The following is a 16,034-nucleotide window of genomic DNA, read 5'->3' on the forward strand; positions in this document are numbered from 1 at the left end:
CAGCGCAGCCTGTCTATGAACTTAATTTAAAGTGTAGGTTTACATCGTGCTTTGTTTCCGAAGTAGCAGAACTCATGAATATGGTTGTATATGTCACTCACTCGCTTCTTATTGTTTCGCTGCCTTCTCAATTATATAATGCATGTTTTCTTCAGCGCTTTTTGAGGTCTTCCTGGTTTTCTATGTACTGCGTGATTACGTGGGAGGCGTGATGATGTCACACGAAACTCCGCCCCATAGCGTTCAAGCTCATCTCCATTACAGTAAATGGAGAAAACAGCTTCCAGTTATGACCATTACGCGTAGAATTTCGATATAAAACCTGCCCAACTTTTGTAAGGAAGCTGTAAGGAATGAACCTGCCAAATTTCAGCCTTCCACCCACACGGGAAGTTGGAGAATTAGTGATGAGTCAGTGAGTGAGTGAGTGAGGGCTTTGCCTTTTATTAGTATAGGTATATATATATATATATATATATATATATATATATATATATACAGTAATTCCTCCTCAATCGCTGGGTTTGCGTTCCAGAACCCCCTGCGATAGATGAAAATCTGCGAAGTAGAAACCATATGTTTGTGTGGTTATTTTTATATATTTTAAGCCCTTATAAACTCTCCCACACTGTTAGAGTACTATTAGAAACCTCTAGACATGAAATAGCACCCTTTAGTCAAAAGTTTAAACTGTGCTCCATGACAAGACAGAGATGACAGTTCTTTCTCACAATTAGAAGAATGCAAACATATCTTCTCTTCAACGGAATGCGTGTCAGGTGCAGAGAATGTCAGAGAGAGAGAGAAAAGCAAACAATCAAAAAATCAATATGTGCTTTTGGGCTTTTAAGTATGCCGAAGCACCGCGATAAACCTGCATTTTTTTAGAGGAGTGTCTGTATCCTTTAGGCAAACAGCCCCTCTGCTCACACCCCCTCCGTCAGGCGCAGAGAATGTCCGAGAGAGTGAAAGAGACAGAGACAAGCAAACAATTTAACACCGAGCGGGAAGCATATAGTATATCATTGAGGAGTTTTAGTTAATACGTAATACGTGCTCTGATTGGGTAGCTTTTAAGCCATCCACCAATAGCGTCCCTTGTGTGAAGACCTATTGTCTGCAGAAATCCGCAAACCAGTGAAAAATCCATGATATATATTTAGATATACTTACATTTAAAATCCGCGATGGAGTGAAGCCGCGAAAGTTGAAGCGCGATATAGCAAGGGATCACTGTGTGACCCGGCCGGGACGGCATGAGGGACCGGATGTGGGTCTGCGCCCACCCTGGATCACGTGGGGGTCGCCTTCCTGGTTGCTTTGGGGGGGCCTGTAGGGGCCCGTGGTCACCGCCAGGAGGCGCCCCAATGCCTTGGGGACCTGTTACCCCAGCACCCCAGGAAGTGCTGGAGAGAAGAATTAGGACGGCGCCCGGAGAGCTGCCGGGAGGACAGCCGGCACTTCCGCCACGCTGGGGTGTGGCTAGAGGAGGAATGCCGGGAACACCTGGGGCTCATCCGGGTCATATATAAAAGGGGCCGTCTCCCTTCATTCGAAGCTGGAGTCGGGAGGAGGAAGAACGAAGCTCAGGAGAGCTGTGAAGGCGGCCCGAAGAGAGGCATTGTGGCCAGGACTGAATTTTGGGGGGTATTTGTGCACGTGACTGGGTCTTAGTGACCATTACGGGGGTATGTGTGACCAATTTAAATACTGTAAATATTGTAAATAAATGTGTGGTGGTTGAGAACAACATGTCCGCCTGTCTGGGTCAACTTCCACAATATTATATATATATATATATATATATATATATATATATATATATATATATATGTGTGTGTGTGTATATATATATATATATATATATATATATATATATATATATATATACAGTATTAGAATGCACAAGCATTAAATTGCTTTTAGGCAGTGATAATGGATTGATGTAGTAAAAATAACAATACCTTTTATTTACATAGTGTTTTTCTGATGCTCAAAGCACTTAATATAGAGTCCAAAGTGATAAAATGTCCTTAGGTTATAAGAAAAAAAATAAGGGCAACAGAAAAACCTCTTAGAACAAAAGGAGTAACGTACAAACTTCACACTGAATGGGAACTAAAGCACAATGATGATGTTGCCTCTTACTGTGCCACATGGAATAGCCTTGTGCTTACACTGATTGTATTTGTAAGTCTTAGCAGTTTCTTGAGGTTTTAAAGTTTAAAGATATACTGTCACAAGGTCGTCATGGGTGATTCTAAACCTGACTCATTTATCTTACTTGTTGTCATGCAAAGTCATTCTTGCTTAAACTCTGTATGTTTCAGTTTAGCCCCTCTTGTGATTTTGAAAGATAGTTTTTGTGAAATGACTGCTTGACAATATATAACGTTATTAGCTGGCAATGAATTTCAGCAGTTGGTTTACAGAAATCAAATCACATTGCACTTAGGCCATGTTTAGAGATGTCCCGCCATCTTCATAAAGTTGTACGCAACACAACATGTTTTGTCACACCACCGCTGGTTATATTAAGAGACTATGTCTATTCAGGCTAGTCACACTAACTCCGTATTTGAAAGAGCATATGTGTTGCGTTACTTTATGAAATATCTCCATATATAAGCAAACAGGGATAACATTGTTTTCATTTGTATTTACAAACGAAAAGCAGCAATTGAAAAAACACATTTTTCTATGTATCACAGCTGTTTTAATGCATTAGTCATCAACATTTCATCTGTAACTTGTACTATATTCATAATCATAACAGCTCACCAAGTTTAGCAGAGATCTACATCTCACACTTAGGTTTTACCCTGTTTGTCATTCACTGATATTTGTACTAAGTTGAATTTTGCCTTCAGTTAGCCAGAGCTGGTTTTTGTACTCCGGTAACATTAAATTCAACAAAGTGGGGAAAAAATAGATCTATGGCATTTGGAGTAATTTGAATTATATTACAGTTATTATCAGAAGTGTTTTTTTAATGTTTGAGTTCCAGTGAATTAGTCATTATTTATGAAAATTTTACTATGTGGGAACAGAATTGTTTTTCTTTTTAATGTAAATATTGTTTTGTGTATAGTACATAATTAAGCAATGTTCCTTTCTATTTTTTGTGCACACATTGCTCAAATCATTTTATGTTAACTTCAGGTGATTGCCTGTAGTTTGAAATATTTTTTATTTTAACCTTTCATTATTGTTTTAATACATTGATATTAATGGTAGTTTGAATAGAACATGAATGTATGATTTATTGGTATTTAAATTCTGTGTGCATAGTACTATGAGAAAAGCAACTTCTGTCACAATGCTTACAGCGTAAATGCTAGGTAAACAATTGAATGTTACTAACGGCTTGTGAATAATTAGCCTATACAAAATATATTTGACATGTAAAAGTCATACAAATAAATAATACATATAATTAAATGTTCTGATAATTTTTTTAAACTAGTACAGTATATACTCAAAAGATGCCACTTTATGAAGTGAAATTGTAGTTAACATTTGCTTCTAAAAATTTGCAGTACTACCCTTGTTAGTCCAACAGCTTTTTCTGTCAGGTACTCTCTTGCAGATGATAAAAGAGATAACAGATACTTTCCAACAGCTATAATTTAGCAGAGTGTGTGTATTAGTTTATTATCACATTTTTTGAAATAATAAAGATTGAAGATGAATTTATAGAAGTGCTAGAAATATTTATTTTTTATTGTATTTGTAATATTTTAGATGTATTTTTGTTATAACAAGAAAGCTGTACCTAATTGATTTTCACAAACGTAACTGGCCCCAAGTTTGGTCTTCTTTTGCAGTCCAAAATTAATGCTATGAGAAAAATCAACTGAAATCTTGCATTTGTGTGGGTATGTTTGTTATATAAATTCAAACATGAAATAAACATATTGTCTCACCCCAGGAGAAATTGAGTTTGCTGATGCAGACAAGTACATTTTGCAGTTTTGGAAAAGTTTTGTCTTTCCACCAGTCTAAAAGAGATTTCTGAAAGCAAGGCTTGAGATCATGTTCTGTATTGCCTAATGAGTTTGTTTGCCATTTGGCCCTTTGAAATTAATGTGCCTTAGACTGGTGAACAAATGCCAGCACAAAAGTAACCACATGACTTGAAATCAGGCATTTGATTTCAAGTGGGGTTGGAGCCAGAACTGGTGGCAAACCAGATCTCCGTTACAGTGATGTTATTTCTAATATAATAGCACAGGTGACTCAATAAGTGTTGCATATGAATATGCTAAATTTCAATGTAATTGAAAAACATTTGGGGTGAGGAGGATGAGTGAGCACAAGTATTCATTCTGATTATAGGCTAATGCCACAAAAATCACACATTCTACATTTACTTTTTGTAATTTGCTACACAGATATCACATAACCCTAAGACTATATAATTTTCCAGTAATTGGAATTTTAGGGTTAATTAAAAGGGGAAAAATGAACAAACTGTACATACTGCAGAGTAATATGAATGGCTTTTATGACTTTATTCGGCTGATTTCAATCACATAGTTTAAAGGTGAAGAGTTAACTATCAATGTGTGTGAAAGAAAAATCAAGAAAGATAATTCAAGACACCATGAAAACAGTACACAAGTTTTATGTATTATGTTATAAAAGTGTATGTAAGAAGCAGCTATAGTAGATAAAGCTGAAAGAATAAAAGTATTTGCGTACATTAATTATTTTTTGCTTTTGACTTATTGTGAATACATTTTTATTTACAGAAAATGTAATTAATAATGTATAATGTTTATTAAGAATATTAAAGTGTAATGTCAACTAATAATGAAGAAGGTGTGTAATGAGCTTGTTAGACTGTGAATAATATCTCGTACATTTTCCACAGTAATTGACCCATTTCTTGCTGTCCCATGCAGGAATGTAACAAGAATAAGATTTTGAATTAATGATACATTTATTTGCAGTAATAAATTGAAGTCTGCTGCTGGGATGTTATTCATATTTTTATTTTCTGCACATGTTCTCCCTTTCTTGGCCCTCTGGGATTTGTCTTGTCTGTAACTTTATCCACCTCTCTGCACTCCCATTTGGTCCAGTGTCATTGCTTTACTATTTTGTTCTGCCAATTGTAGCTTTAATTTTCAACAGATGGCATACTGTTGCTCAATATGAATAATTAGCCATGTAGCTACTAGTTAACCACAACAAAATAACAGTGTAAGTGAGCATTATAGTATCTCTTTTAATGATTTCAAGCACCACTACTTGCAGGAGCACAAGAATGTTAAGATGAGCAAAACAATACCCTCACGTTCATGCCTCAGTCAAACTTTAGGTGCTTCTCAGACTGAGCAGAAGAGGCAACCATATTACAAGTAATTTAATATTGTCCATAGCATTCACTATCTTGTGGAAATTGTTAGCTTTTTTTGTCTCTCAACTTACAATATGATTATGTATATTACCCATTTTTTCTTTTAATGTGATCCTACAAAAATTTATTTGTCTGTGATTTATAAGAGTGTATCTTTTATTGTCTTGTTCCTTTTAGTTTATAAAGCATCTTGAGGTGACATTGTCTTTGAAAAGTTTTAAGTAAAACAGATGGAAACGTTAAATCCAAAATATTAAATTTGCACAGTCTATACCACAACTTCAGCCAGCATTGCTGTTGACATTAACACTTTCTTGTAGTGATTTATTAACTTGTTCTGGTTTGGCCATTTTGCAAGGTGATGCCTGTTCTAGACATTTTTTCTGGAACAGAAGCCTCTTATAACGTATACATAAATATAGGGTGAGTCAAAATGATGTTAACATTTGAATGGCCAAAAAATGTATTCACAAAGCATACTTGTGCAAGACAATTTACAGGAATGTCTTAACCTGTTTGCCATCATGTTCAACACACAAAAACCAACGAGCAACAGTACCATTTAAATTTTAATCTGTCACCCATGGTGTACATCTGCAGAAATAATAGTGTTAACATAATTTTGACTGATCCAGTATAATTTTGCACTAATTTCTGTGAAACTTAAGACCATGTCACATTGTACATCTTTCCAGCAATTGTTACTCTCAGACTTCATTACATTGTCCTTGTGATTCATATGCAGTCGCATGCACTTTTAGTGTTCAACATTTGTGTAGTCTGACAACCCCAGTAACTCAATACGACCTGTCTGCAACTCACTCCCACAAAATCAGTCTTAAGTCTTTGGGCAGGCTTGTGTGGATGTGAGAACTGACAGCCAATGAGTGCTCACTTGGGCCAGAAGTACAATGTGTATAATACAGCATTTAGGAATAAGGAACAAAGATGTTTTGGACCTGACAAGTAGAAGAGAGACTTATCTGTCTGCTGTATTCTTTACGTGCAACATTAGAATGGAAACAAACAAGTAATTTGCAGGGTCACCTGCTCCATCAGGCTGCACAAGATTGTTTGTGAGAAAAAGGGGTGAGCTCACAATATTTTGGAAATGTGAAACTGTGCTGCAAAGTCATCTGGCAATCATCTAATTTTCCATGCCCTGTGAAATCTAGTAGTGTAATCTGACATACTCAGTCGACAAGAATAGCAACAACAGTCATAAAGTTTAGCATGACCTACAACCAGATGTTGTGTAATGTGACATTGAATATAAGTTCAGTCCGAATTTGGAAAAAGCTGAGATGGAAATGGAAAGCATTTAAACATTTGTGTAATATGATAGTGAAGTTCAAATTAATTCACCTGGTATAACTGGTTTGATTTTAATTGTTCTCATGTTATTCTCAGCACTTTGAAGAGCTACTATACATCATACTGGTGTGTGTGATTTAAAATCTTCATAATGAAACAACAAAGGAAATGATCAAGTACTGGTGACCCACTTGCATTTCCCCATGGGATTAATAAAGTTTATCTAATCATCTTATCTAATCTACTATTAATAGACTTGGACTTATTTAATGCTACTTCGTTATCAATGTTGTGAAGTGTGGTCAAATTATCCTTATTAAATTAACGCATTTAGGGGTTGCATTAAAAAAAATTTAACGGGTTAATTGTGCACATTAACATTGATTAATCTGAGCTCTACAAGTAATAGTCTGTTTTGTTTTCGGGTCAAAGACAAATTTCCTATCATTTATTAATAACTGCCTTTTTTTTTTTTTTCTTTCATTTTCCATTTGCATTGTCACAACTTTTACTTTATTAAGTGGGATTGTAGATGAGTTGATGTAGATGATACAGTGGAACCTTGGGTCACGACCGTAATTTGTTCCAAAACTCTGATCGTAACCCGATTTGGTCGTGAACCGAAGTAATTTTCCCCCATAGGACTGTATGTAAATGCAATGAATTCGTTCCAGACCGTACAAACTGTATGTAAATATATTTTTTATAAAGATTTTTAAGCACAAATATAGTTAATTATACCTTAGAATGCACAGTGTAATAGTAAACTAAATGTAAAAGCATTGAATAACACTGAGAACCTTGAACAACAAAGAAAACTAACACTGCAAGAGCTTGCGCTATAGCGCTGCGAACCGCTTGCTAAAAACACTTTTTTTAATGAGATTTAAGCACAGCATTGGGCAGCATTGTCAAGAAGAGTGTTTGATATGCAAATAAAATTCCAATTGATCAAAATTGGTTGTGAATATTGTGGATGTGAAACAAGTATTGGGGCAGAAAAACTTTTTCAAGGCATTGCAGTTCTTTGCCCATATATATTTGTAGTTTGTATAGGACATTTGAAGATCATTAGGACCTTACCTGATGGTCACTTGTGCTTTTTACTGCAGAGAAAGTTAAATACTCTTGGGCATTTTTTCTGACAGAAATTCTTGATTCAATCTCCCTTTTGAAGGTCTAACTGATGAAGAGGTAGAGTTGGCACTTCATCGTTCAGGAACAACTGCAGATGAAGTACATGGCTTGGCTTCATCCAGCCAACAGCACCTACTCCACCCTCCTCATGTGGCGCCATTACAATACAGTAAGTGTTATTAATCTGCTGTTATCGGTTGATATTTGTGTTGTTAACTTACCAGACAGTGTTTACAGGTACCCTGTGTAATTCTTAGCTATCCCTCAGTTCATTTCTGTTGCCTTGTATGGCCTTCTTCATTTGTAATAACACAAACAAAGTTTAAACGTTAAATGAGTTAGGCTCAAAAGAAAACATAAATACGCTATAGAGAATACTCTTTTGCATGAGCTGGGCAGGTTTTCATTATTTGCAGGTTGTCTCAAATAAATTAATTTTGGCAGCACTAAAATAATGAGAATATAATTCTACATTTTTTTAGACAACTTAAAGGTTCAGTTTAATGAAATTCTAAGTGCTGTCATATTTTCAGGAGTATTCCGCCACAACGCTGCATGTCTACTGCTTTCAGAATTAAAGGGAAATGTTACATGGGACAATGCATAATATAACATAGGTGCCCATGAACAAGACAGCTGTAGGCATAAAAAGCAGAAGACTAATATTCAAACAAATGGTTAAATATTTTTTCTTTCTTCTTTAATTGTACTATAAAGTATCTATCTATCTATCTATCTATCTATCTATCTATCTATCTATCTATCTATCTATCTATCTATCTATCTATCTATCTATCTATCTATCTATCTATCTATCTATCTATCTATCTACTATAACCTAATAGAATAGCATTGCAAACTGTAAAGTTAGTAGTCTGCTGGATGTTTTAATTATGTTTTGTGCAGAACATAAGACATACAGCAACAGCTAAATATGTTCAAAATATATACACACTGTATTTTTTTTTTGTTTAAAGCCAGACTGTTCAGATTGCTTGACAGTATTTATAAATTAGCACATATGTTTCTGCAATAATTTCTTCTTTAATATTGAACAATTTGCAACATGATTTTATGGTGGAATGCAAATTCTAGCTAGAAGTAATTTTGGAACTGTTTAATTTGGTTTTCTTTGTCTTAAGTAGCCATTTTCTGATCATGGGATATATTAACATTGTATACAGGCTGGAATTTCAAACTTTTTATTTTCACTGCTTTAACTGAGAAAGGTATTTTGCATTTTTCTGCAGTGTGCTTTCTATTCATCAGTACATTTCACAAACTTAATTCAGCTTTTGAGCCAACTCCTATCACACAGAGGTTACAAGTGCCAGCTTCTGATTTACCAGCTCTCAATGAAGTCAGTATAATGTGAAGCTGAATGGCAATGATTTTAGATGTATTCCACCCTCATTTATTATAACACTGTCCTTGACTCTCAAGTATTTCATGTTTTGTAATGAAACGGGTGTTGTCGGATTGCTGCCTAGTTGGGTCCTGTCCAGGACATTCAGTGGTTTATATCCGAGAGGCTGAAGAGTGGCTTTTAATGAGGTTACGGTGCTGTCTGTTATACATAGGTCATCCAGCAGTAGGGGGCTACCAATTTGTATCTCTGAGGTGCGAGTATATCACACAAGAACTGCATTCATCTCTGTCCAAGTAATGGGTACTTTGATCTCCATTTTCAACTTGCAGAAGGACAACTAAACCTCTTTTGAACCCAATAAATTTTGATGGTAGATTGAAACATGTGCACAAAGGCTGGATTCTTTAGGTCAGCTGGCCAAAGACAGCCCATGTCTTAAAAGCATGTATGCATATATAGTATGTGAACATTGAAATTATGTATGCTGTATATGTGCACTTTGTCATTTAAACCTTCTGTGTGCTGTTTAGATGAGGAATAAAATTGATTTCTATGTTTGAAAAGTTGTTTTATTGTCCTTGAAAATACGTTTTGAATATTTTAATTTGTCTGTTTTTTTTTTCTTTCTATTTTCTTGCTGTAACAATCTTGCTGATTTACCTTGTAGTGAAGGTTGGGTGGTAGGTGGAAAAACAAATAATGTTTGGTTATGATTAACTTTAAGAAACATGACTTTGCATGTCTGACAGTAACTCTCATAATTTATATTTGAATTAGCTATAACTGTAATTTATTATATAAAAAATTTAATTTATTTGGTATTAGATTACTTGCTGGAAGCATCGGTCAGCTTGACTATTTCAAACAAGCTGTTAAACAAATCCTAGGAAATCAGACTAGAAAACTAAGCACGTACTAATCATAAAATAAGTGGCCATTGTTTTAGTAGTACTTCAGTACGTCAGTACTTAAAGGATTGAAACTCCATACTTGCTTCTGTTGTGCAGCATTTTAATGTTACCCGATGCTGCTGTTGAGTATTGTGTGCAATATTGCTAATGAGCATGGGGCATTTTCCTAAAATAGCAAAGTCAGTTTGTTTTACTGTTTGTGGTATTTTCTAAGTTCATAAAAAATGTTTGAATATTATCCTTGGCTTGTAGTACATAAGCAATAGCTTTAATTATTCTATATTTGTAACAGAGATGCACCTTCAGTGTATATCTATATATTGTTGTATATTAACTAGGAGAATTGTTTCTTCATTGCTATAATGAAAGAGCTAAAAGTATTGCTGTCCCAAGTGGCAGAATACCTAAATAGTAGGAGTATAGTACTGATTTAATTAGACTGGGTAATATGTACCAATCTGTACTAATCAAAGGCAAAGCCCTGACTGACTCACTGACTCACTCTTCACTAATTCTCCAACTTCTCGTGTAGGTAGAAGGCTTAAATTTGTCAGGCTCATTCCTTACAGTTTATTTACAAAAGTTAAGCAGGTTTCATTTCGAAATTCTACACGTAACGGTCATAACTGAATCCTACTTACGTACATATATACCGCCATAGCCTGCAGCTCGGTCGCCGTGTGAGGCAAAGTTGCGTCCCCCATCACCACGCCTCATACGTAGTTGGCTGCCTGCCTATATTGCATCCCCCATCTCCACGCCTCCCACGTAATTGAGTGCCTGCTCATATAAAGCCGTCCGTCAGCAGCAATCGAATAGACACGCTGCCGCTAAATATTCGCAGGCAAATCAAAAAGTTAATACCTGGAATGCCTGTTAAACATCTTAGATTCACAAGTAGCGATTTGGGTGGTGAGATGTCTATCGAGGTGATCACTGTAATATTTATATGTCATTGAAATGTATTATTATTAGGCATGGGTTAGGCACCAATGTCATCAGGAACGCACCAGAAAAAGGGACCTCAAGGTTACTATTATGGAAGTTAATTTAGAGCACGGATGCTGTGAATGTAAGAACTGTAATAAATAAAGTTCCCCTGCATACTTTAAAAGAAAGTCTCGCCATCTTTTCATTTTTCACAATTTGTGAAAACAAGACATGGTGTCAGAATAGAGGACAGTCGAGTTCCCTCGCCACGAATTGACTAGGATTCTCTTAACCTGCCGGGAGAAAGGAAAAAGTTCCGACAGCATGTGGAGCTAATGTTTTCTGGCCCGCTAAAAGGCAAAGACGATAGTGAGAAATGCAGCTACCTGCTCCCGTGGACGGAGGAAAAAGGAAGAGACATTTTTAACACATGGACTCTCACCCAGGAGGAAGCCAAGGTACTGAAAACTTGTTATGACCGTTTTGAGGCGTTTGTCATGCCTAAGACGAATACGATATTCGCGAGATACAAGTTTAAAGAGAAGATGCAGGGTATAAACAAGACTGTTGATCACTTTGTAACAGAGTTAAAATTGCTGGTGAAGGACTGTGCTTATGCAAACGAAGATGAGATGGTCAGGGATAGACTAGTGTTTGGCACAAACTCAGTGAAAGTGCGAGAGAAACTTTTAAGTGTCGGGTCTGAGCTAACATTAAATAAAGCCGTGGACATCGCAAGATTGCACGAGATAGCACAACCACAGCTGAGAACCTTCAATGCATGTACTCCGAGCGGCTCATGTGAACTGACTGAACGCAGTACACACACAAAAAGCAAGAGCTCCAAAGAGCACTGAACAAAAAACGCATTACACAATTGAGAAGGCATCAAAAGAATATAAAGCGTGTGACGCATACAAGCATATTCATAAGTGCAGGTACTGCGGAAGCAAAGCACACGGTGGAAAAAGTCAATGTCCAGCTAAAGGAAGACAGTGTAAAAATGTGGTAAATTGAACCACTTCGCTAAAGTTTGCAGGACTGGGAAAGGTAAACCCGTGCATGCAGTGTGTGATGTCTCAGATAAAGAGTAAGACGAGCTGTTTATTGATGCAGTAAGAAAGGAACAACCCACTGAAGCTGAACAAGCCTTTGTAGACATATCCAAAATGTTTAACAGGCATTCCCTGTATTAAGTTGTGGATTTGCCTGTGAATATTTAGCGGCAGCGTGTCTATGAACTTAATTTAAACTTAAGCTTTACACCTTTTTGAGATGGGTGGAAGGGTGGCAACGTGTCTGGGAGTGGTGGAGAGTTTGTTATTGATTTTTGGTTTGTTTATGAGTATTGTGGAGAAGAGAGTGCTTTGTGCACTGTGTAGTTCAAATACATAAATAATTTGGACTTTTATCTGGTGTCTGGAGTCAAGTCTGAGGGTTCAAGGGAGCGATAGCACCCCCTATCTGTCACAATATATATACACACACGCTATATATAAAGCCCCATGGTAGAGCTGCTCCAGGTTTACAGCTTCCTGTGTAGCCTGCTGTATTTGCCATTTCATTTACAAAATTTAAAAGACACAACATTCTGCATTTAGTATATAATTTTGTGCAAACTTTAATAAATGGAAAAACGATCATTAAAAAATTGTATTTCAATGGCTGTTCCTTTTATAAGTGTTTTGCCTGTAAACTGAAGATCTCTGATGTGCTGTAAAGTGAAGAGTCTTCTATAATAATTCATTGTCTCACCTTGCAGTGGCCATTTATTGAATGTTTGCACCATTTCTAAAATGTGTTTAAAAAAAAAAAAGTGTAATAGCTAGGCAAAAATGATGACCTACAATTACTCCATGAGGTTATATGATGTCACTTTAGATCTTCAGCATTTATGTTTAGTTTCATCTACCCATTATCATTTTACAGGGTGCTTTCACAGACCACCTTAGGGTGACACAATTTTCACAGTAAATATTAAGACTTCAGTGAAAACAAAAACTGTGGATTGTAGTTTGTAAGAAAGAAACTGAGATTTTCTGTCTTTGAAATACACATTTTTCATTTACTATATTTTTTCCAAAAATAGTGCATATAGAAATGAAAAGTGATTTGAAGTATTAATTATATAATTTATATGTTTTCTTCCAGGTCCCCGGGAATCTCGATGGCGCAGCTATGGTGCCTTAGCAATTCTAATGGCTGGAATGGCCTTTGGATTTCACCACCTTTACAAAGTATGTCAAGCTTATATGAAGTTGCTGTTTTGTTTTTGTTTTTTCCTTTGTTTGTTTGTTGAAGAAGTTGCTGATAACCTTTCCACAGGGAATATGAAAGTTAGCAATGTTTGTTGGGCATTTTTACTTCAGCAGAGAGTGAAATCAAGTAGTAACAAATGCAAATACTGTATGTGCCAGTTAGAGGTCTTAATTTAATTTTGCACCAATACCAATATATTTCCAAAATTATTCATTAAGAGATGTTGTTAGTGAACAGTGAGTTGCAGTGGAACTGCATCAAATTAGACTAACAGAGATCTCTTTATATTTGCATTTGTGACAAAAAATTAGGCTTAATTTGTAGGCACTCGTGTACTGCTGCTTAAGAGGCAATATCACAGGTAAATGGTGAAAATAATTTGATATTTCTGACTTGAAATGTGTACTCTGTAATAATAGTGTGCAGTCACAATTTAACAAAAAATTCAGACCTTACAATGTCCAAAGACAGTAAACAAAGTAGAACTATAGATACATTCATTTGTTGAAAACAGCCAATGATAAATTTATAACAGAATAAAGAAGCATGCAGATCTTGTTGATGTAACAGCATTCAAAAACTCCAGTGCAGCCTTCAGTCTTCATGTTGATATTTTGAGTGTATTAGCCTTTAAACAAGACTACATTTACCAAAACATTTTTATATTTAAATGATGTACTTTTTCTCTGTGTTGAACGTCTAAACCAGTGGTTCTCAAACTTTAGTAAGGTATGACACACTTTTGGGTAAGAATTTTGTTTGCAACCCTCCCACTACCGTACTCAATCCCATTCATAAGCAAACAGCAGTTGAGTGCTGGTAAAATAGTTAGTAAATAATAGAAATACTGGCGCCATCTGTTATGCAGTTGCACAATTTGTTTATCTTTTTTTTTTTGTGTGCTTCCTGGACTCTCCACCATGTTTGAGAAAGTGTGTGCTAATTGCTTTTAATTGTTGCATAGTCACTCAATGGGACTGGTGTGTGCTTCAATATTTTTATTCGGTTTTATTTATATAAGCAGCGAAGGGCGATGGGGCATCATTTCCAAGCTGTGCTGTTGAGTGACAAGTACAAAATCGAATATTCAATAATAAGTATGAAATATACCTATTTTGGGGTATACCAGATGGATACAGTTTTGAAAAGATCATTGGAACCTTCAATATCTAGCAGTGACAAGAATAATAAAATATATTGCACAACGATGAATATTTCAATTATGGTTGTACTACTGTTTCCAATAAACCCCTTTGTATAGTTATTTAAGAAATGTTGTCAAAAGAAAGTATGAAGCCATCAAAGCTACTTCAGTATTTACATGCCAAACGTCCAGATGAAAAAGCCTGTGGAATTCTTTGAAAGAAACCTAAACTACCTCCACACGGAGCAAGCCATATTTACTTTGGCAACCACTACTAATGATAAAGCATCACTGGCCTGTTGTAGTGTTGCATTTTGCATTGCAAAAGCCAGTAAGCCACATACAATTGCTGAAAATCTGATATTACTGACAAATGTTGGTATTATACAAATAATGGTTGGTGAAAAGAGTCCGACAAGCCCAAACCAATACCTCTCTCCAGTAATACGATCCAAAGAAGAATAAGCGACATGACAGAAATATTATTAATAATAATAACAATACATTTTATTTATAAACCTTTATTTCTGGTCAACTTCAATTGACAAAAAGACATTTGATTTATTCCAGTGCAGTCAAGAACTCAATTTAGCTATGTTTAATATGGTAAATTCTGAGCTCACATTGTGCTGCTATCTCAAGTGACCGTGTTAGCATGAACCTCGAGCCCTCTTCTAGCAACTTCTTCTGTTCCTTCTGAAATGCACATTTCTTCATACTCTGTCTCTGATTTGATTGTGTGTATCACCATTGAAAGCACAGCCTTCTGTAGTTTGCCCAAGCCACATTGAATAATCTCACCTTGCTTTTATGTCAGCTGGTAGAAAACTTGCTTTGCAAAAGCCATGTACACCTGGGGTACAAAGTAAGCGTTTCACACACTAAGAGCGTGGTTGTAATCTGCCGGCCTACCTGTATTTTACAAAGTAGTAAGTATATCCTGCACATCTACACTCACATGCTGCAAAAGTAATGTCCTTTTCCGTTATTTCATCGTTTCCTGTACATTGTCTGTTAAAATTAGACCTTTGCCATCCATGAATAACTCAAACGCAGCTATCCATGTTGTCCAGCATGACTGGCACAGCATAGCAGTCAAATTTTGTTTCTATCCCGAACAATAATTAAACTTGCTTTTCAGCAGGAAACAGTCCTTTGGCTTGCCCCAGCTGAAGATAATCAAATTGAATGAATAGACAGGACATCAGTTTATACTTAAACGCAGTGCTTCTTTTATAATAAGGCATTAATAAATGCCTTAATAAGGCATTTTTTGTTTTAGTTTAGAAATCCTGTCACAATCCTAGCTCTTTATTGCGACACTCCAGGAGGTCGTTATCCACACTTTAGTAACCACTGCTCTAAACAGCACTTATTGTATCATTACTTAACTAGATACTATATTTTACTTTGTAGATTTGCCTAACCTGTTACTCCAACAACTGTCTGCTTTCCTTTAATTAAGTATTAATTTTAAATATTAGGTTAAAATGAACCCTAATGAAGTTTTCAAAATAAATCACAAAATTTAGAATTAAAATTAACAAAACAATTTACTATGTGCATCTCCATAAAAATATATAATTTTGTTGTATGGCTAAAGGC

At 35.8% G+C, this 16,034-nt stretch overlaps 1 protein-coding gene across 3 annotated transcripts in view; it reads left to right on the forward strand.

The window, feature by feature from the left end:
- Positions 1–16,034, forward strand: part of pex14 (peroxisomal biogenesis factor 14) — a 284,454-nt gene that overhangs the window by 188,689 nt on the left and 79,731 nt on the right. For all 3 annotated transcript variants that reach the window (XM_039755605.1, XM_039755606.1, XM_039755607.1), the window contains exons 4-5: positions 7,857–7,985; positions 13,178–13,263. In XM_039755605.1, coding sequence (XP_039611539.1) covers positions 7,857–7,985; positions 13,178–13,263 — 215 coding nt within the window. The remainder of the gene's footprint in view (positions 1–7,856; positions 7,986–13,177; positions 13,264–16,034) is intronic.

The sequence above is a fragment of the Polypterus senegalus genome, chromosome 6 (assembly GCF_016835505.1).
Source record: "Polypterus senegalus isolate Bchr_013 chromosome 6, ASM1683550v1, whole genome shotgun sequence".
Lineage (NCBI taxonomy): Eukaryota > Metazoa > Chordata > Cladistia > Polypteriformes > Polypteridae > Polypterus > Polypterus senegalus.